General features: G+C 47.3%; 1 protein-coding gene across 3 annotated transcripts in view; it reads left to right on the forward strand.

Moving 5' to 3' along the window:
* LOC100489443 (protein unc-13 homolog B) overlaps positions 1 to 22,475 on the forward strand; it is a 158,435-nt gene that overhangs the window by 21,081 nt on the left and 114,879 nt on the right. For all 3 annotated transcript variants that reach the window (XM_031894975.1, XM_031894973.1, XM_031894972.1), the window contains exons 3-7: positions 1,294 to 1,323; positions 4,695 to 4,794; positions 11,161 to 11,278; positions 13,954 to 14,077; positions 18,962 to 19,035. In XM_031894975.1, coding sequence (XP_031750835.1) covers positions 1,294 to 1,323; positions 4,695 to 4,794; positions 11,161 to 11,278; positions 13,954 to 14,077; positions 18,962 to 19,035 — 446 coding nt within the window. The remainder of the gene's footprint in view (positions 1 to 1,293; positions 1,324 to 4,694; positions 4,795 to 11,160; positions 11,279 to 13,953; positions 14,078 to 18,961; positions 19,036 to 22,475) is intronic.

Genomic DNA, 22,475 nt, shown 5'->3' on the forward strand with positions numbered 1-22,475 from the left:
AAACGTAGGTCACTTGCCTAGAAACGTGGGTCACTTGCCTAGAAACGTGGGTCACTTGCCTAGAAACGTGGGTAACTTGCCTAGAAACGTGGGTAACTTGCCTAGAAACGTGGTTAACTTGCCTAGAAACGTGGGTAACTTGCCTAGAAACGTGGTTAACTTGCCTAGAAACGTGGGTAACTTACAAGCAAAAGAAGGCAGAGTTAGGGGGCAGAGTTAGGGGGCAGAGTTAGGGGGCAGAGTTAGGGGAAAACTCCACCCTCCACTAACAAATGAAACAATTTAAGGCAAATTCTACTCCCCCCAATGAACTGACGGACTTATTAGCACATTTATTAATAATTGTAACTATTTCTAGGAACTGATTATTACTCCTACATGCAGTTCCAGCAGGGAAACGACAGGCTATTGGGCCCCACAGCCACATCATTGGCCCCGACACGCAATTTATTGTGCAAAAACTTACGTTACTTTTAAAGAAACTTCCATATAAATTCCACTGACCCCCAATTACTTATTAGCACTTTATTTTTACTATAATTTTACTATTTTACAAGTTATTGGGGCTCTGTGTGAGAAAAGATACTCCAGAAAGGAACTGTATTGGAATTACTGCCCCCCATGTGATATATACAGTATATCCCGAGGGGGGGAAAATAACCTTGGGGCGGGGCAGTTCCATTCCCCGTTGATAAATCAGAGTGGGTAGAAGATGGAGGTACAGCCATGTAGGAATACCCTGGGTCCCCTGATAGTGGGGTGCCGCGGGGAAGCACCTCCTATTGGGGAATAGTCTGAAACAGGAGCTGTCTATGTCGAGCTTGTTGTACTGCAACTCCCTGCATCTTCTGAAGGAACCTGCCGTTCGATCCAACCTTTTCTCTAACAGAAACCCAAATGGCCGGATGGATCTATGTAAGGTTTAGCACCCTAAGGAAGGAAGAGCTGCAGACTGCATCTTACATAGCGGGGGTAATTTATCAACACAGGGCAAATTTGCCCATGGGCAGTAACCCATGGCAGCCAATCAAATTGTCCCATTCATTCTTGAATTCTTGGCTGAAAATTTCCAGTCCCTGATTGGTTGCTATGGGTTACTGCCCATGGGCAAATTTGCCCAGTTTTGATAAATGAGCCCCAGTGTGTCTCCCATGCAGGGTGTTGACCCCCTAATGCCCCCTCATCACTAACAGCCCCAAATGACCCTCCAAGGGGTTTCTGTGCTTTTTCTGTAAAATCTCATTCTAATCTCCAGATCTAATGTGTCTTTTTTTCTCTTTTTTTCATTTACAGTTAAAAAGGCCAAACTTCAAGGACCCCCAGGTACAGTACTTATTATTTTTTCTCTAATGGGATGTTGGAAACATGGGGATCAGGGGCTGCCGAGCTCATTGGGTAGTTTCGGCATGTAAGTGTAATATCAGCTTAGCCTACGAGCACAGAGGGGAGAGGAGTCCTAGAACAGACTCACTTTCCCCCAGCAACCTCCTACTTGCTTGTGGGTGTGGTTGGAGGGGGTCACAATAACTTGCCTTGTTGGGGGCCTAGGAAAGTGACATTTCTCCTACTCCCATGTTACTATTGAGTGCTATTCTGATACCTACTGGGAGCTGCTATCTTGCTCCCTTCCCATTGTTCTGCTGATTGGCTGCTGGGGGGGAGGAGGGGGGATATCACTCCAACTTGCAGCGCAGCAGTAAAGTGTGCCTGAGTCTGAGCTTTCAGCCAGCGCTACACATTAGAACTGCTTTCAGCTAACCTATTGTTTCTCCTACTCCCATGTAACTGGAGGAGTCCCAAACCAGACTTGGATTTCTTACTATTGAGTGCTATTCTGATACCTACTGGGAGCTGCTATCTTGCTCCCTTCCCATTGTTCTGCTGATTGGCTGCTGGGGGTGAGGGGGGGGGGGATATCACTCCAACTTGCAGCGCAGCAGTAAAGTGTGCCTGAGTCTGAGCTTTCAGCCAGCGCTACACATTAGAACTGCTTTCAGCTAACCTATTGTTTCTCCTACTCCCATGTAACTGGAGGAGTCCCAAGCCGGACTTGGATTTCTTACTATTGAGTGCTATTCTGATACCTACTGGGAGCTGCTATCTTGCTCCCTTCCCATTGTTCTGCTGATCGGCTGCTGGGGGGGAGGAGGGGGGATATCACTCCAACTTGCAGCGCAGCAGTAAAGTGTGCCTGAGTCTGAGCTTTCAGCCAGCGCTACACATTAGAACTGCTTTCAGCTAACCTATTGTTTCTCCTACTCCCATGTAACTGGAGGAGTCCCAAGCCGGACTTGAATCCCAAACTGAGTTTTGCAGACACTTACTAGGGGCAGTTATAGTGAAGATACGGGAATCAAGCTGCCGGGGTATTACTTGTATAGTAGATGAGGTTGAAAAAACACCACAAATTTCATCCTCCCTTACTGCTAATATTATTCCAGTGAATATTGCTTTTCCTCATACAGGTGGAGCTGCCATGTTGCAGCGGCTGTACATACATTTCTCACCCCGAGTGCCTCTATTCCCTGTAACGGGGAATGAGTGCAATTCATTTATTGGTATTTGTTGCAGCCCAGAGACTTGATTTGTTCTGTTGCTGAATGACCCCGGGATGTGCCGCCTCCCACTAATGCTTTAATCCCCGGCCCCCCCTGCCTTCCTTCTGCCGCTGCCTCTATCTGTTTAACCCTTATAATCACCGGGAGGCAGGGGCACTATAGAAATCAAATATATAAAACCTGTGGCTCGGAAGCTATTGTTGGATTACAACTCCCAGCAGCTGAGAGTTACAGTTACACAACTGCTTGAGAATCACAGCCTGGGCATTCTTGTACTAAGGATCCCATTGGCTCTTTCTTTCCTACCCTAAACCTGTCCCAGGTCCCAGCACATTGGTGCCCTCAGCAAGTTAAAGGGGAAGTAAACTGGTACCCACTGACATGTTAAAGGGGAAGTAAACTGGTACCCACTGACATGTTAAAGGGGAAGTAAACTGGTACCCACTGACATGTTAAAGGGGAAGTAAACTGGTACCCACTGGCATGTTAAAGGGGAAGTAAACTGGTACCCACTGGCATGTTAAAGGGGAAGTAAACTGGTACCCACTGACATGTTAAAGGGGAAGTAAACTGGTACCCACTGACATGTTAAAGGGGAAGTAAACTGGTACCCACTGACATGTTAAAGGGGAAGTAAACTGGTACCCACTGACATGTTAAAGGGGAAGTAAACTGGTACCCACTGACATGTTAAAGGGGAAGTAAACTGGTACCCACTGGCATGTTAAAGGGGAAGTAAACTGGTACCCACTGACATGTTAAAGGGGAAGTAAACTGGTACCCACTGGCATGTTAAAGGGGAAGTAAACTGGTACCCACTGACATGTTAAAGGGGAAGTAAACTGGTACCCACTGGCATGTTAAAGGGGAAGTAAACTGGTACCCACTGACATTCGCGCTCCAGCGGGAGCAGCTGGTAACCTATTAACCTTGGCCAACAGTGCCAGGCAGCCGTGCCCTAATCCCCGGGAATCTCAGCGACAGATGGATTTACTGAGTGCGTGGGAATCGGAGCTCAGAAGGAATCTGGAGAGTCACAAGGCAGGGGTGTTAACTTGCCCTTAAACGGCACCCACACGTATAAAGCTCAATAACGTACAGATTTAACATAAAACCTATTTCTTTTATCTTTATTACATCTGTATCTGCTATAAAGGTATTTCAAAATCAGAGCTGTCAATCATATATTGGCTGCCCCGCCTCTATACCTCAGGCAGTTACTTTCACTTTCCATTCTGCACTTCTGCCCCCCTCTTTACTCGCTGCCTATAGCTGTATAGTGTGGGTAAGGGAGTCAGCGCCCCCAATTCTGGAATTTGGGGTGATAGAAAAATGGTGATTGTGAATTCCAAGACTGAAGGGAACAACATTTTACATGATTTATATATATAGGGATTTATATTTATATATATATATATAGGGATTTATACAGTGTAAATAAAATGTATTTTGCTCAGCTAAGGCCATAGAAAAGAATCTGTAATTATTTCCATGGGTGACGGGGCTCCCCTTAAATCTGGAACCTCAATATCCACTTTGCCAACTAAATATATATATAATGTATCCAAACTGAATTTCTAATGCGACAAAGGGAGGAGCTTATACTGTGATCTCAGCTTCGTGACTAAATGTTGGCAGGTAGTTTGCCCGTATAACTGCCAATGCCCAGAGCCGTCAGTCACAGAGGTGCCCCCCCGTGTCCCTATATCGACAGGCTCAGGGCTGTATTTGTTGGGGTTACCTGGGCCCCTCAATTCATTGCTGTACTAATTACCCCCCCCCCTGCCATGTAAGGGGTATCAGGCAGGGGTGCTTCCTATTGGAATAGGGGAGGCAGTTACATATTGTTTGTACCCTGGGGGGGGGGGGTGCAAACAATATGTAACTGCCTCCCCTATTCCAATAGGGGGCAGAAGGTGCAGAATGGAAAGTGAAAGTAACTGCCTGGGGTATAGAGGCGGGGCAGCCAATATATGATTGACAGCTCAGATTTTGAAATACCTTTATAGCAGATACAGAAAAGAAATGGGGTTTTATGTTAAATCTGCAGAGGACATTATTGAGTTTATATGTGTGGGTGCTTATTAATAATAATAATAATAATAATAATAATAATGTGTTTCTTTCCTTCTGTAGATAAGTTTAACACTTACGTGACCTTGAAAGTGCAAAATGTGAAGAGCACGACGGTGGCGGTGCGGGGGGACCAACCCTGCTGGGAGCAAGACTTCATGTTGTAAGTTCTGCCCTTTCCCTCATTGGGTGTAGAGTGTCTCTGTCCTGCTCTGTGTTATTGAACCCTTTCAGCTTTGCCCGGGACTCCATTGTTCTCTCTCTGCCGGCCCAGAGCTTCCTTACCTGCCCCCATACCCCAAATACATCTATTTATGGCTAGGATGTTTGGGATAGAAGAGCACATTGAGCCGTTGCCCATATGGAAACTTTCAGTAGGCTATAGAATAGCTTATTCCCAGCAACTTTGCAGTTGGTTTTCTTTATTTTGTGTAGTTGTTTTATTTCCCCTTCTGACCCTTTTCAAGATTTTAAACCAGGGTCACTATTGCTACAATTATATTGTTATTGTTACTTTTCATTGTTTATATTATTATCCCTCTACTACACGTATTCAGATCTCTTGTTCAAACCGCTGGTTGCTAGGGTAAATAAGACTCTAGCAACCAATTTGCTGCTGAAATACCAAACTGTATTAGTGCTTCAGGGTTTCAGAACTAATTCAGAGAGGTTTCCCTGCGCCTCCAGCCTCACAGCAGCAGCTCTGACTATACACACACAGGAGGCTTCACTTGGGCTGTACCAGCAGTATGAGCATTTCTGGTTATGTTGGAGCGCCATCTAGTGGAAGGAAAAGGTTCATTGATTTAAGTGTCGGGCTGTAACGCGCGGGCAGATAATGAGCTTGTGCTCAGGGGATCTGATACCCCATTATCCAGTAAGCTTATTTAATAAAATTGATACCTTGCCTTACTATACACACTGCCCCCCAGTCACAGCCCATTTCGCAATACCAGCTTGCCTTACTATACACACTGCCCCCCAGTCACAGCCCATTTCACAATACCAGCTTGTCTTACTTTACACACTGCCCCACAGTCATAGCCCATTTCGCAATACCAGCTTGCCTTACTATACACACTGCCCCCCAGTCACAGCCCATTTCACAATACCAGCTTGCCTTACTATACACACTGCCCCCCAGTCACAGCCCATTTCACAATACCAGCTTGCCTTACTATACACACTGCCCCCAGTCACAGCCCATTTCACAATACCAGCTTGCCTTACTATACACACTGCCCCCCAGTCACAGCCCATTTCACAATACCAGCTTGCCTTACTATACACACTGCCCCACAGTCACAGCCCATTTCACAATACCAGCTTGCCTTACTATACACACTGCCCCCCAGTCACAGCCCATTTCACAATACCAGCTTGCCTTACTATACACACTGCCCCCCAGTCGCAGCCCATTTCACAATACCAGCTTGCCTTACTATACACACTGCCCAACAGTCGCAGCTAATTTCACAATACCAGCTTGCCTTACTATACACACTGCCCCACAGTCTCAGCCCATTTCACAATACCAGCTTGCCTTACTATACACACTGCCCCACAGTCTCAGCCCATTTCACAATACCAGCTTGCCTTACTATACACACTGCCCCCCAGTCGCAGCCCATTTCACAATACCAGCTTGCCTTACTATACACACTGCCCCACAGTCATAGCCCATTTCACAATACCAGCTTGCCTTACTATACACACTGCCCCACAGTCATAGCCCATTTCACAATACCAGCTTGCCTTACTATACACACTGCCCCACAGTCGCAGCCCATTTCACAATACCAGCTTGCCTTACTATACACACTGCCCCCCAGTCACAGCCCATTTCACAATACCAGCTTGCCTTACTATACACACTGCCCCCCAGTCCCAGCCCATTTCACAATACCAGCTTGCCTTACTATACACACTGCCCCCCAGTCGCAGCCCATTTCACAATACCAGCTTGCCTTACTATACACACTGCCCCCCAGTCACAGCCCATTTCACAATACCAGCTTGCCTTACTATACACACTGCCCCCCAGTCGCAGCCCATTTCACAATACCAGCTTGCCTTACTATACACACTGCCCCCCAGTCACAGCCCATTTCACAATACCAGCTTGCCTTACTATACACACTGCCCCCCAGTCGCAGCCCATTTCACAATACCAGCTTGCCTTACTATACACACTGCCCCCCAGTCATAGCCCATTTCACAATACCAGCTTGCCTTACTATACACACTGCCCCCCAGTCCCAGCCCATTTCACAATACCAGCTTGCCTTACTATACACACTGCCCCCCAGTCGCAGCCCATTTCACAATACCAGCTTGCCTTACTATACACACTGCCCCCCAGTCGCAGCCCATTTCACAATACCAGCTTGCCTTACTATACACACTGCCCCCCAGTCGCAGCCCATTTCACAATACCAGCTTGCCTTACTATACACACTGCCCCCCAGTCATAGCCCATTTCACAATACCAGCTTGCCTTACTATACACACTGCCCCCCAGTCCCAGCCCATTTCACAATACCAGCTTGCCTTACTATACACACTGCCCCCCAGTCATAGCCCATTTCACAATACCAGCTTGCCTTACTATACACACTGCCCCCCAGTCACAGCCCATTTCACAATACCAGCTTGCCTTACTATACACACTGCCCCCCAGTCACAGCCCATTTCACAATACCAGCTTGCCTTACTATACACACTGCCCCCCAGTCCCAGCCCATTTCACAATACCAGTTGAGGGTCCCACAATGAGGGTCCCATGGGTAACCCCCCCGACCTGCCTTAGCCGGGCCCCTAAGCTGACGCTCGTTCTGGGGCCTAATGATAACGGGCAGCTCGCGGTCCCACTAAGCTCAGACTTACAGCAATCAGGTTAATCCGCTCACACGCGACTGCTGAACTTTCCCTCATGTTTGTGCTGATTTCTGACTCTTTAACCGGATTAATTCTCTGTGTTGGCGTTTGGTTTGCTGAGTAGGAATCATGGGAAGCGGCTTATGCCCAGGTGGCACCTAATTATCCCTCTAATTCCCACGAATGGGAGCGAGGCGCCCACACAGCCGGAGCCCTCCTCCCACGCAGACTGGCAGCCTGGCAGCTCCCGCGCTGCAGCTTTATTTGTATGGAAATCCCCCCGCCTGGGGGGCTCTCTGCACTCTCTATGGCATTGTGCCCCCAAATATCTCTGTCATTAACCTGAAATATGCTCTAAACCTGACTCCCCCCAATCCCTGGCAGCACCCCCCTCCCATAAGGGATAATGTACCCCCTACTGTAAACGATAAGGATATTAGCAGTCACTGAGGGGTTCTGTGCCCATATAAAGGCACAAGGCTGCAGGCTGAGTTATACAGGGAACTCTGAGTATCACTCATGTATTATAAGGGATAATGTACCCCCTACTGTAAATGATAAGGATATTAGCAGTCACTGAGGGGTTCTGTGCCCATATAAAGGCACAAGGCTGCAGGCTGAGTTATACAGGGAACTCTGAGTATCACTCATGTATTATAAGGGATAATGTACCCCCTACTGTAAATGATAAGGATATTAGCAGTCACTGAGGGGTTCTGTGCCCCCCATATAAAGGCACAAGGCTGCAGGCTGAGTTATACAGGGAACTCTGAGTATCACTCATGTATTATAAGGGATAATGTACCCCCTACTGTAAATGATAAGGATATTAGCAGTCACTGAGGGGTTCTGTGCCCCCCATATAAAGGCACAAGGCTGCAGGCTGAGTTATACAGGGAACTCTGAGTATCACTCATGTATTATAAGGGATAATGTACCCCCTACTGTAAATGATAAGGATATAATATATAATGTATAAGCTCTTACTCGCAGAATAACACAGGGAAGCGGCTGCGGATAGACAGGAATACTCTGTATCATTATAGGAATGACCTTAGTTTAGATCAGTTTCTGGACCTACAGTAGCTAAGAGTTGGCCAATTATGATCCATACCGGCCGGCCCAGGGGCCACTGTATCGCTGGGTTCACCTGCCTCCCATGTACCTGCCCAGACACAAGCTGATAGGTAGGAGGGAATATTGACTTCTGATTTAAATGGACCAAGTTGGGAGATTAGATTGTAAGCTCAGTAGGGGCAGGGGCTGAGGGGAATGTCTGTGCCATATACACCCAGAGGAGAAAGTGCCGGTTACTGTTTGGGCTGACTGTCACCATCAGGGGGCGCTGCTGAAGCAGGAATTCATCTGTACAACCAAACCCAGGGGGATTATCTATACAGCGTATTTACTGCAAGTCAGGCAGCCATTACAGGCACACTAAGCATGCTGGGAAACTGGGAGATTAATGGACTTGTCCTGGGGCACAGAGAGTTGCCTCCGGCATAGAGGCGGGGCAGGCAATATATGATTGACAGCTCAGATTTTTAAATACATGTATAACCGGTATGGATGATTGAATTAAAAATAGGACTATTATTATACAGTTAATATGTGGGTGACGGGTCCCCTTGAAACCTGTTGTGGGGCCATTTGTGTCCATATTAACCCTAGAATTGCGGGGGGAATAAAGTGCATTGTGGGAAAAAACAAGTACATGTGCCCTATTGTGTAGATTTTGTGCTCATCCCGGGTCTTTTTCCAGCTTCCATTCTGCCCCCCCAATACACATTGCCCCCCACACCTCCCCAATACACATTGCCCCCCACACCTCCCCAATACACGTTGCCCCCCACTCTCCAATACACGTTGCCCCCACACTCCCCAATACACGTTGCCCCCCACACTCTCCAATACACGTTGCCCCCCACACTCCCCAATACACGTTGCCCCCCACACTCCCCAATACACGTTGCCCCCCACACCTCCCCAATACACGTTGCTCCCCACACCCCCCAATACACGTTGCCCCCCACACCTCCCCAATACACGTTGCCCCCCACACTCTCCAATACATGTTGCCCCCCACACTCCCCAATACACGTTGCCCCCCACACCCCCCCAATACACGTTGCCCCCCACTCTCTCCAATACATGTTGCCCCCCACACTCCCCAATACACGTTGCCCCCCACACTCTCCAATACATGTTGCCCCCCACACTCCCCAATACACGTTGCCCCCCACACCCCCCCAATACACGTTGCCCCCCACCCTCCCCAATACACGTTGCTCCCCACACCCCCCCAATACACGTTGCCCCCCACCCTCCCCAATACACGTTGCTCCCCACACCCCCCCAATACACGTTGCCCCCCACTCCCCAATACACGTTGCTCCCCACACCCCCCCCAATACACGTTGCTCCCCCCCAATACACGTTGCTCCCCCCCAATACACGTTGCTCCCCACACTCCCCAATACACGTTGCTCCCCACCCCCCAATACACGTTGCCCCCCACACTCCCCAATACACGTTGCTCCCCACCCCCCACCCCCAATACACGTTGCCCCCACCCCCCACCCCCAATACACGTTGCCCCCCACCCCCCACCCCCAATACACGTTGCCCCCCACACTCCCCAATACACGTTGCTCCCCACACCCCCCCCAATACACGTTGCCCCCCACACTCCCCAATACACGTTGCTCCCCACACTCCCCAATACACGTTGCTCCCCACACTCCCCCAATACACGTTGCCCCCACACTCCCCCAATACATGTTGCCCCCCCCCACCCCCCAATACACGTTGCCCCCCACACTCCCCAATACACGTTGCCCCCCACACTCCCCAATACACGTTGCTCCCCACACCCCCCCAATACACGTTGCTCCCCACACCCCCCCAATACACGTTGCCCCCACACTCCCCCAATACACGTTGCCCCCACACTCCCCAAAACACGTTGCCCCCCACACCCCCCAATACACGTTGCCCCCCACACCCCCCAATACATGTTGCAAGCATCCCCCCCACCCCATGTCGCAAGCATTCTGGATAACAGGTCCCATACCTGTATTTTATATGCTCATACCTTCCGTGTTTGTATTTGCGTGTTGCCAGTTCTGACTGTTGAAACAATGGTTGCTAGGAATCAAATAATCTTAGCAACCAGGGAGTTGTTTGAATGACAGCCAGGTATATGAATAGGGGAGGGGCTGAATAGAAAGATAAGGAATATAAAGTAACAATAACAATAAAACTGGAGCCTCACGGAGTAATATTTTTTTTTTCTGGGGTCATTGACCCCCCAGCACCTGATGTATTATAGGGGCATCCTGAGACCCCCCCTATAATACATCAGGTGCTGAATGCAGCTTGTTGACCCCCATTTAAAAGCTGCAAAGAATTAGAAAACTATAAGGGTGAAGACACACAGAGCTACTTAGTAGCAGCTACTTCTCACGGCTACTAAAATCCCCTGCCATAGACAGTACTGAGAATTGCCCCTGCTAAACACACGTAGGGGCAATTGATATCTGATACCCACTGATATTCCTTATACCCATTCAAATCCCTACTCCTTGATGCAAATATATATATATATATAATGTAACCGTAATGTGCTGAGTCTGAGCCTTTCTCCTTGCAGTGAGATCAGTCGGCTGGACCTGGGGCTGGTGGTGGAGATGTGGAATAAGGGGCTCATCTGGGACACAATGGTGGGAACCGTGTGGATTCCATTACAGACAGTCAGGCAGTCGGAAGAGGTGAGAGTCGCTTCACTTTATGCAGAATATAATGAGAAACTTCCTCTGTAGCCTCCGACCTGTCTCCTATGTGCCTCCGACCTGTCTCCTGTGTGCCTCCTATGTGCCTCCGACCTGTCTCCTGTGTGCCTCCGACCTGTCTCCTATGTGCCTCCTATGTGCCTCCCACCTGTCTCCTGTGTGCCTCCCACCTGTCTCCTGTGTGCCTCCTATGTGCCTCCGACCTGTCTCCTGTGTGCCTCCGACCTGTCTCCTATCTGCCTCCTATGTGCCTCCGACCTGTCTCCTGTGTGCCTCCGACCTGTCTCCTATCTGCCTCCTATGTGCCTCCAACCTGTCTCCTATGTGCCTCCAACCTGTCTCCTATGTGCCTCCTATGTGTCTCCTATGTGCCTCCTATGTGCCTCCGACCTGTCTCCTGTGTGCCTCCGACCTGTCTCCTATGTGCCTCCTATGTGCCTCCCACCTGTCTCCTGTGTGCCTCCCACCTGTCTCCTGTGTGCCTCCTATGTGCCTCCGACCTGTCTCCTGTGTGCCTCCGACCTGTCTCCTATCTGCCTCCTATGTGCCTCCGACCTGTCTCCTGTGTGCCTCCGACCTGTCTCCTATCTGCCTCCTATGTGCCTCCAACCTGTCTCCTATGTGCCTCCAACCTGTCTCCTATGTGCCTCCTATGTGTCTCCTATGTGCCTCCTATGTGCCTCCAACCTGTCTCCTATGTGCCTCCTATGTGTCTCCTATGTGCCTCCTATGTGCCTCCGACCTGTCTCCTGTGTGCCTCCGACCTGTCACCTGTGTGCCTCCGACCTGTCACCTGTGTGCCTCTGACCTGTCTCCTGTGTGCCTCTGACCTGTCTCCTGTGTGCCTCTGACCTGTCTCCTGTGTGCCTCTGACCTGTCTCCTGTGTGCCTCTGACCTGTCTCCTGTGTGCCTCTGACCTGTCTCCTGTGTGCCTCTGACCTGTCTCCTGTGTGCCTCTGACCTGTCTCCTGTGTGCCTCCCACCTGTCTCCTGTGTGCCTCCCACCTGTCTCCTGTGTGCCTCCCACCTGTCTCCTGTGTGCCTCCCACCTGTCTCCTGTGTGCCTCCGACCTGTCTCCTGTGTGCCTCCCACCTGTCTCCTGTGTGCCTCCCACCTGTCTCCTGTGTGCCTCCCACCTGTCTCCTGTGTGCCTCCCACCTGTCTCCTGTGTGCCTCCCACCTGTCTCCTGTGTGCCTCCGACCTGTCTCCTGTGTGCCACCGACCTGTCTCCTGTGTGCCTCTGACCTGTCTCCTGTGTGACCTGGAGCAAAATGGCACAAGGAGGACTTCCTGTATCAAGGACAAGTCAACCCAGAATATTATTTTTTTGCCTAATAAAGAAAACGAAATTCTAAGAAACTTTCCAATATACATTATATATGATCCTACCCCCCCTTATATATTTATATATAGTGATCCTACCCCCCCTTAACTGCCCCCTTCCCCAGTGTAACCAATCCCAACTGGGCCAGCCTTTCCCCATAACTGAGCCCATTCCCTTTATCAGCTTAGTCGCTCTTCCCTGTACTTTCTCTATTTCATTACTGCCCCCCCTTATATATTTATATATAGTGACCCCCCCCTTAACTGCCCTTCCCCAGTGTAACCAATCCCAACTGGGCCAGCCTTTCCCCATAACTGAGCCCATTCCTTTATCAGCTTAGTCGCTCTTCCTGTACTTTCTCTATTTCATTACTGCCCCTTATATATTTATATATAGTGCCCCCCCTTAACTGCCCCCCCAGTGTAACCAATCCCAACTGGGCCAGCTTTCCCCATAACTGAGCCATTCCCTTTATCAGCTTAGTCGCTCTTCCCTGTACTTTCTCTATTTCATTACTGCCCCCCTTATATATTTATATATAGTGACCCCCCTTAACTGCCCCTTCCCCAGTGTAACCAATCCCAACTGGGCCAGCCTTTCCCCATAACTGAGCCCATTCTTTTCAGCTTAGTCGCTCTTCCCTGTACTTTCTCTATTTCATTACTGCCCCCTTATATATTTATATATAGTGACCCCCCCCTTAACTGCCTTCCCAGTGTAACCAATCCCAACTGGGCCAGCCTTTCCCCATAACTGAGCCCATTCCCTTCAGCTGCTCTAATTATGCCATGGAACAAATTCCCCTAAAAATCCAAGTAAAAAGAATCTTTTCCAGGCACGGAGATATCTTCCTCCCCAGTGGTTACAAGTGCAGAGGCCAAAAGGTTGATGTAAATACAGCCATAAGCACTCACAGAAACACTGCACTGAGTCCTCTATCAAAAGAAACACAGGATTTTGTGTCTTCTTTTTTTGTACACAGGACTTTCAGCTCTCAGAAAATTCATTCAGGGCACGTGTCTGCTCAGTTTGCTCCTCTCTCCCCCTCCCTTCTCCTGCTCCCCCTCCCAAACCTGTGAAATCTGAGCTCCTAGCAGCCAGAGCTGCAGCAGAAAGCTACTGAGACCGAGCTAAAATGGCAGCTACTATCTTAAACAAACAGAGGGTGCTTCTAGGGCTGTTTTTTTCATTAGGTAAAAAATTCTATTCTGGGTTGACTTGCCCTTTAAGACTGGGTGCAGCAATGCATACATCTGTAACCAACAAACGAGAGTTATTAGTACAAATGATACTGGTCTGAACTCTCTCTCTCTTTGTGATTTGCCAGGAGGGGCCTGGGGAATGGGCTGCCCTAGAATCTGAAGTCTTAATGAAGAACGATGAGATCTGTGGTACCCAGAACCCAACGCTCCATAGGATTCTACTGGATACACGATTCGAATTGCCTTTTGGTGAGTATTGAGCCTTTATAGGCAAAATAACTGCGTATTCACCAACGATAAATGTTACAAACAGCCAGTAGTGATACTGATATTGCTCCGGGGCAGTAACCCCTACCGACCAATCATGTCTTTGCTTTCATTTTGTAACATGTAGCAGTAGACTGATTAAAAATCAATGCAGATTGCTTGCTGCTGGTAACTGCACTGGGGCAATTTAGTATATGTGTTGTATGTTAAAATGACAAATGTGTCGTGATATAGACTGTGAGACTGTGGGATTCCTAGGGTGGGTTCTGCATGGATTATGGGTAAAAAAAAAAAAAAAATTCCATGGAGAACCCACAACTTTTGGCCAGCAGGGGGGGTGGGTTGGAGGTTTTAACAACCACTAAAGGGCCATAGTTTTTTTTTTTTTTTTTTAATTCCTTAAGCTCTTGTCCCCCAGGTTCTGCCTTGAACCCTTATGGGATACGTTATCTGGAGACATAATATATAGATATAATTACCCCTTATTGGGGGCAGAACAGCCCTATTGGGTTTATTTAATGGTTAAATGATTCCCTTTTCTCTGTAATAATAAAACAGTACCTGTACTTGATCCCAACTAAGATATAATTACCCCTTATTGGGGCAGAACAGCCCTATTGGGTTTATTTAATGGTTAAATGATTCCCTTTTCTCTGTAATAATAAAACAGTACCTGTACTTGATCCCAACTAAGATATAATTACCCCTTATTGGGGCAGAACAGTCCTATTGGGTTTATTTAATGGTTAAATGATTCCCTTTTCTCTGTAATAATAAAACAGTACCTGTACTTGATCCCAACTAAGATATAATTACCCCTTATTGGGGGCAGAACAGCCCTATTGGGTTTATTTAATGGTTAAATGATTCCCTTTTCTCTGTAATAATAAAACAGTACCTGTACTTGATCCCAACTAAGATATAATTACCCCTTATTGGGGGCAGAACAGCCCTATTGGGTTTATTTAATGGTTAAATGATTCCCTTTTCTCTGTAATAATAAAACAGTACCTGTACTTGATCCCAACTTAGATATAATTACCCCAACTTGATCCCCGCAACGTAACTCTGAGCAGGAAATAAAAGCTTTGATGTGGGACAAACAGTGTCTCTCAGCCAATGGATGTGGCCCTATATTTGGTACCTGGAGGTGCCTATCACCCCTATCATGCCGCTGACAGTCGATATATTTAATGAGATTTTTATGAAATCTGCACAGATTGGCCCAATCATTCGCTCGTTTCCTCAGGAAAAGCCCCATTTTGTAGAGGAAACATTACAGAGATGGGAAGGTTATAGCAGGAGGGACAGATGGGGGGGCCCCACTCATTTTAAAAAATGTAACCTTCATGTTAACGTTTAGTATGCTATAGAATGGCCTATTCTTAGCAACTTTTCAATTGGTCTTTTGTGTGGTTTTTACCTATCTGCCTCCTTCAGACTCTTTGCAGCTTTCAAATGGGGGTCACTGACCCCGGCAGCCAAACCCTATTGCTCTGTGAGGCTCCAGTTTTATTGTTATTGTTACTTTTTATTACTTATATTTTTATTGAGGCCCCTCCCCTATTCATATTCCTGTCTCTTTCACATCTCTACCTGGTTGCTAGATAAAATTGGGCCCTAGCAACCAGGTGCTGAAATTCCAAACTGGAGAGCTGCTGAACAAAAAGCCAAATAATTATTTAAACAAAACTTAATAATTAAAAAAAACTGCAAATAATAAAAAACAAATTAAGACCAATTGCAAATTGTATCAGAATAACATTCTCTACATCATACTAACAGTTATTGTAAAGATGAATATTCTCATTTATTTATTTCCTGTTAGTAATATAGTGCCAACGCTTTCAGGTTATACATCAGTCCCTGCTGCAGAGGAGCTTACTATCTAAGGGCCCTATCACATTCCCATCAGCCCCTGCCCCAGTGAGCTTACAATCTAAGGGCCCTATCACATTCCCATCAGTCCCTGCCCCAGTGAGCTTACAATCTAAGGTCCCTATCCCATTCCCATCAGCCCCTGCCCCAGTGAGCTTACAATCTAAGGTCCCTATCACATTCCCATCAGTCCCTGCCCCAGTGAGCTTACACTCTAAGGTCCCTATCCCATTCCCATCAGCCCCTGCCCCAGTGAGCTTACAATCTAAGGTCCCTATCACATTCCCATCAGTCCCTGCCCCAGTGAGCTTACAATCTAAGGTCCCTATCCCATTCCCATCAGTCCCTGCCCCAGTGAGCTTACAATCTAAGGTCCCTATCACATTCCCATCAGTCCCTGCCCCAGTGAGCTTACACTCTAAGGTCCCTATCCCATTCCCATCAGCCCCTGCCCCAGTGAGCTTACAATCTAAGGTCCCTATCCCATTCCCATCAGCCCCTGCCCCAGTGAGCTTACAATCTAAGGTCCCTATCACATTCCCATCAGTCCCTGCCCCAGTGAGCTTACAATCTAAGGTCCCACTATCCCATTCCCATCAGCCCCTGCCCCAGCTTACAATCTAAGGTCCCTATCACCATTCCCATCAGTCCCTGCACCAGTGGCTTACATATCTAAGGTCCCTATCCCATTCCCATCAGTCCCTGCACCAGTGAGCTTACAATCTAAGGTCCCTATCACATTGCCCATCAGACCCTGCCAGTGAGCTTACAATCTAAGGTCCCTATCCCATTCCCATCAGTCCCTGATCACCAGTGAGCTTACAATCTAAGGTCCCTATCACATTCCCATCAGACCCTCCCCAGTGAGCTTACAATCTAAGGTCCCTATCCCATTCCCATCAGTCCCTGCCCCAGTGAGCTTACAATCTAAGGTCCCTATCACATTATTCTCCATCAGTCCCTGCCCCAGTGAGCTTACAATCTAAGCCTATCCCATTCCCATCAGCCCTGCCCCAGTGAGCTTTACCGCATGTCCCTGCCCAGTGAGCTTACAATCTAAGGTCCCTATCCATGGCAGCCCTGAGATTACAATCTAAGGTCCCTATCACATTCCCATCCTGCCCCAGTGAGCTTACAATCTAAGGTCCCTATCACATCCCCATCAGTCCCTGCCCCAGTGAGCTTACAATCTAAGGTCCCTATCACATTCCCATCAGCCCCTGCCCCAGTGAGCTTACAATCTAATGTCCCTATCCCATTCCCATCAGCCCCTGCCCCAGTGAGCTTACAATCTAAGGTCCCTATCACATTCCCATCAGTCCCTGCCCCAGTGAGCTTACAATCTAAGGTCCCTATCCCATTCCCATCAGTCCCTGCTCCAGTGAGATTACAATCTAAGGTCCCTATCACATTCCCATCAGCCCGCCCCAGTGAGCTTACAATCTAAGTCCCTATCACATTCCCATCAGTCCCTGCCCCAGTGAGATTACAATCTAAGGTCCCTATCACATTCCCATCAGTCCCTGCCCCAGTGAAGCTTACAATCTAAGGTTCCCTATCACATTTCCATCAGCCCCTGCCCCAGTGAGCTTACAATCTAAGGTCCCTATCACATTCCCATCAGTCCCTGCCCCAGTGAGCTTACAATCTAAGGTCCCTATCCCATTCCCATCAGTCCCTGCCCCAGTGAGATTACAATCTAAGGTCCCTATCACATTCCCATCAGCCCCTGCCCCAGTGAGCTTACAATCTAAGGCCCCTATCACATTTACACATAGTAGGGCCAGTTTGATCAGAAGCCAGTTACCCTGCCTGTATGTATTTGGAGTGTGGGAGGAAACCCCCGTGCTGCTGAAATAATAATTTCCAAATAAAAACGGTTGCTATTGGTCAGTGGCTAAGCAGAACCTTTATTTGGGCCCCGGGCGTCACTACAAAGAAGCGCTTGTGTCCCGTCTGTCTCCGCAGGTGGAGCTGCTCACCCTGCCCCATTATACAGGCGCTGTTGGTATGTGTGTGTGCAAAATGGCTGCCGTGCTGTGTGTAATGTACTTTAATGTGACCCCCATTAATGTGCCCCCCATAATCACACTTCTCTCCTTGCAGCGTTACCTGAATCCTCCCAGGTAGGTGTGTGTGTTTGTGCCCAGCTTTCCCCTTTAAAAAGGAGGTTCACCTTTAAGGGAACTTTTAGTATGTTATAGAATGGCCTGTTCTGAGCAACTTTTCAGTTGGTCTTCTTTATTTTTGATCTTTTTGAATTATTTGCCTTCTTCTTCTGACTCTTTGCAGCTTTCAAATGGGGGTCACTGACCCCGGCAGCCAAACCCTATTGCTCTGTGAGGCTCCAGTTTTATTGTTATTGTTACTTTTTATTCCTTATCTTTCTATTCAGCCCCTCCCCTATTCATATACCAGTCTCTCATCCAAACCACCACCTGGTTGCTAAGGCAATTTGGACCCTAGCAACCATATAGCTGCTGAAACTCCAAACTGGAGAGCTGCTGAACAAAAAAAATTATATCATTAGAAAACTATAAATAATAAAAATGAAGACCAATTGCAAATTGTCTCAGAATATTATTCTTTACATCGTACTAAAAGTTAACTCAAAGGTGAACATCCCCTTAAATAAAGGATAATAATGCATGTTTATCTGGATCAACAGATTGGATTCTGCAGGTCGGATGTACAGATAAAGTCTGACCCACAAAATCTCCCATGTAGTTAAGCAGGTTTGGTTTGGTTTTATGAGTTTGAGTTGCTGTTCTTCTGTCATGATACGGGGCAATAATCGGCTATTTACCCCACAAGTGTTTACATACACATCAATATTATCTTGTTGTTACAATAATCCTATAATCTGGGTCTGCTCTGAGCACTTTCTGCATCTTTTCCCATTAGCAGAATTCATTAATATTGGATAAAATGTATTTATGAAGGAAAATGAGTCTGAGTGGTAACCGTATCCCTTCCATCCTCCCATAGATATCCCAGAGGAAGAGGCCCGGTACTGGACTAGGAAGCTGATACCAGAGGACACCTCAGAGGAGCCGGAGGAGGTGGGTGTTCTTGTCTCTGTTTGGGGGGGCTCCGGAGTTTATTATGGAGTGGGAATCAATGGAGAGATACAGCATCGGGCAGATCCCTGATGTTTTTTTTGTCAAAGTCTTAAGACTGCCCTCGTCTAGTAACCCATAACAGCCAATCAGATATTTTTTTTTTTACATAGCTGAACAGTAAATGCTGCCTGATTGGTTGCAATAAGTTACTACACAAGTTTTAAATGTAACACCATTTATTATATTGCCCCTTAGATTGTAAGATTTGCCCATTGTAACTCCATATGGTATACAGAGCTTTTTTACATTTAGTAATGCAATAAGAATATTAGCAGTCACTGAGGGGTTCTGTGCCCCCCATATAAAGGCACAAGGCTGCAGGCTGAGTTATACAGGGAACTCTGAGTATCACTCATGTATTATAAGGGATAATGTACCCCCTACTGTAAATGATAAGGATATTAGCAGTCACTGAGGGGTTCTGTGCCCCCCATATAAAGGCACAAGGCTGCAGGCTGAGTTATACAGGGAACTCTGAGTATCACTCATGTATTATAAGGGATAATGTACCCCCTACTGTAAATGATAAGGATATTAGCAGTCACTGAGGGGTTCTGTGCCCCCCATATAAAGGCACAAGGCTGCAGGCTGAGTTATACAGGGAACTCTGAGTATCACTCATGTATTATAAGGGATAATGTACCCCCTACTGTAAATGATAAGGATATTAGCAGTCACTGAGGGGTTCTGTGCCCCCCATATAAAGGCACAAGGCTGCAGGCTGAGTTATACAGGGAACACTGAGTATCACTCATGTATTATAAGGGATAATGTACCCCCTACTGTAAATGATAAGGATATTAGCAGTCACTGAGGGGTTCTGTGCCCATATAAAGGCACAAGGCTGCAGGCTGAGTTATACAGGGAACTCTGAGTATCACTCATGTATTATAAGGGATAATGTACCCCCTACTGTAAATGATAAGGATATTAGCAGTCACTGAGGGGTTCTGTGCCCCCCATATAAAGGCACAAGGCTGCAGGCTGAGTTATACAGGGAACTCTGAGTATCACTCATGTATTATAAGGGATAATGTACCCCCTACTGTAAATGATAAGGATATTAGCAGTCACTGAGGGGTTCTGTGCCCCCCATATAAAGGCACAAGGCTGCAGGCTGAGTTATACAGGGAACTCTGAGTATCACTCATGTATTATAAGGGATAATGTACCCCCTATTGTAAATGATAAGGATATTAACAGTCACTGAGGGGTTCTGTGCCCCCCATATAAAGGCACAAGGCTGCAGGCTGAGTTATACAGGGAACTCTGAGTATCACTCATGTATTATAAGGGATAATGTACCCCCTACTGTAAATGATAAGGATATTAACAGTCACTGAGGGGTTCTGTGCCCCCCATATAAAGGCACAAGGCTGCAGGCTGAGTTATACAGGGAACTCTGAGTATCACTCATGTATTATAAGGGATAATGTACCCCCTACTGTAAATGATAAGGATATTAGCAGTCACTGAGGGGTTCTGTGCCCCCCATATAAAGGCACAAGGCTGCACCTTTCTGATGACAGTGCAGTGTAGTTTCCCAGAAGCCCTTCCCATCACAGCCTCAGGCAAATAAAGAATCTCGGCTGAGTATTATAGAACTAAAGTCTCTCCGGGCTTCTGAGAATGATCTCACAATGAACCGGTATCAGCGTCTGGGGCTCTTCGCAACGTCATTATTTGCTTTAGATCCAGTGTCTCTTGTGATGATCTATTTATACATTTCCTTTGTTTCTATAGAGATATATTCATAAATCATTTATTATCCTTCCCTATGTGTTTCAGCTGCTTAAACATTTATACAGATTCTTCCTTCATATCAAATAAACATTACATGGAGTCAGATATTCCGCGGGGCATTTCAGCGGGCAGAACTAAAGCAGCCAAGGACAGCACCAGACTGAGCAGCACTTTATTAGGGGACAGACAACCCTATCGGGGTATCAAGACCACGGCTAAACCATATTCTGTGCTGCAGAGCTTGCAGTCTAAACAAAAGAATTTTATTTGGAGGAAATTGCCACTAGCCTATAGGATAAACCCATGTAAATGGAACTCTTTGGGCTTAGTTCCCAGAATCCCTTGTGTTTATTTAACCCTGAGTGAGTAGATTGGAGCTGGGGCCACAGGATTATTCCATTCCCCATACAGTGAAGCCTTGAAGCAGTAAATATTAGTGAGATGAGTGAAAGGAATCCCACCTTACCCTGCGCTCCGACAATTACCCTCCCACGCGCCGCGCGCAGGGGGAACCATAGAGAGAGCAGCAGCCTATTCACTCTGTCAGTACGTAGCTAAATACAATGGGGAACGTGGGCCCAAAGCGGCTTGTATTGGCCCAACATCTCGCTGCGCTCTAATCAGACGTTCCGTAACGAGGGTAGGAAATTGCTATAGGCCTCTGTCAGCCTGACAAGCAGCTAATTATCATTAGGCTCTCACTTCCAGACATTGAGATAATGTGTCATATGATCAGCAAATGATGGGGAAGAGCATTTTACTGTAGTTACACATGGAGTCAGGTAGAGAGGTGTAGTTACGCACTGCCTATGCAAATAAATATGTTGGAATGTTCTTATCTATCTACAGTGGCGTGCAAAAGTATTCAGCCCCCTTGAACTTTTCCACATTTTGTCACATTACAGCCACAAACATGAATCAATTTTATCGGAATTCCACGTGAAAGACCAATACAAAGTGGGGTACACGTGAGAAGTGGAAGGAAAATCATACATGATTCCAAACATTTTTTACAAATAAATAGCTGCAAAGTGGGGTGTGCGTAATTATTCAGCCCCCTGAGTCAATACTTTGTAGAACCCCCTTTTGCTGCAATTCCAGCTGCCAGGCTTTAGGGTATGTCTCTACCCGCTTTGCCCATCTACAGACTGAAATCCTTGCCCATTCTTCTTTGCAAAACAGCTCCAGCTCAGTCAGATTAGATGGTCAGCCTTTGGGAACAGCAGTTTTCAGATCTTCCAACAGATTCTCCATTGGATTTAGATCTGGGCTGTGACTGGGCCAGTCTAACACATGGATATGTTTGGGTTTAACCCATTCCATTGTTGCCCTGGCTTTATCTTTAGGGTCTTTGCCCTGCTGGAAGGTGAACCTCCGCCCCAGTCTCAAGTCTTTTGCAGACTGCAAGAGGTTTTCTTCCAAGATTGCCCTGTATTTGGCTCCATCCATCTTCCCATCAACTCTGAGCAGCTTCCCTGTCCCTGCTGAAGAGAAGCCCCCCCAGAGCATGATGCTGCCCCCCCATATGTGACAGTGGGGATGGTGGGTTCAGAGTGTTGGGCAGGGTTAGTTTCCGCCACACATAGCATTTTGCATTTTGGCCAAAAAGTTCCATTTTGGTCTCATCTGACCAGAGC

This window comes from Xenopus tropicalis, chromosome 1 (assembly GCF_000004195.4).
Source record: "Xenopus tropicalis strain Nigerian chromosome 1, UCB_Xtro_10.0, whole genome shotgun sequence".
Lineage (NCBI taxonomy): Eukaryota > Metazoa > Chordata > Amphibia > Anura > Pipidae > Xenopus > Xenopus tropicalis.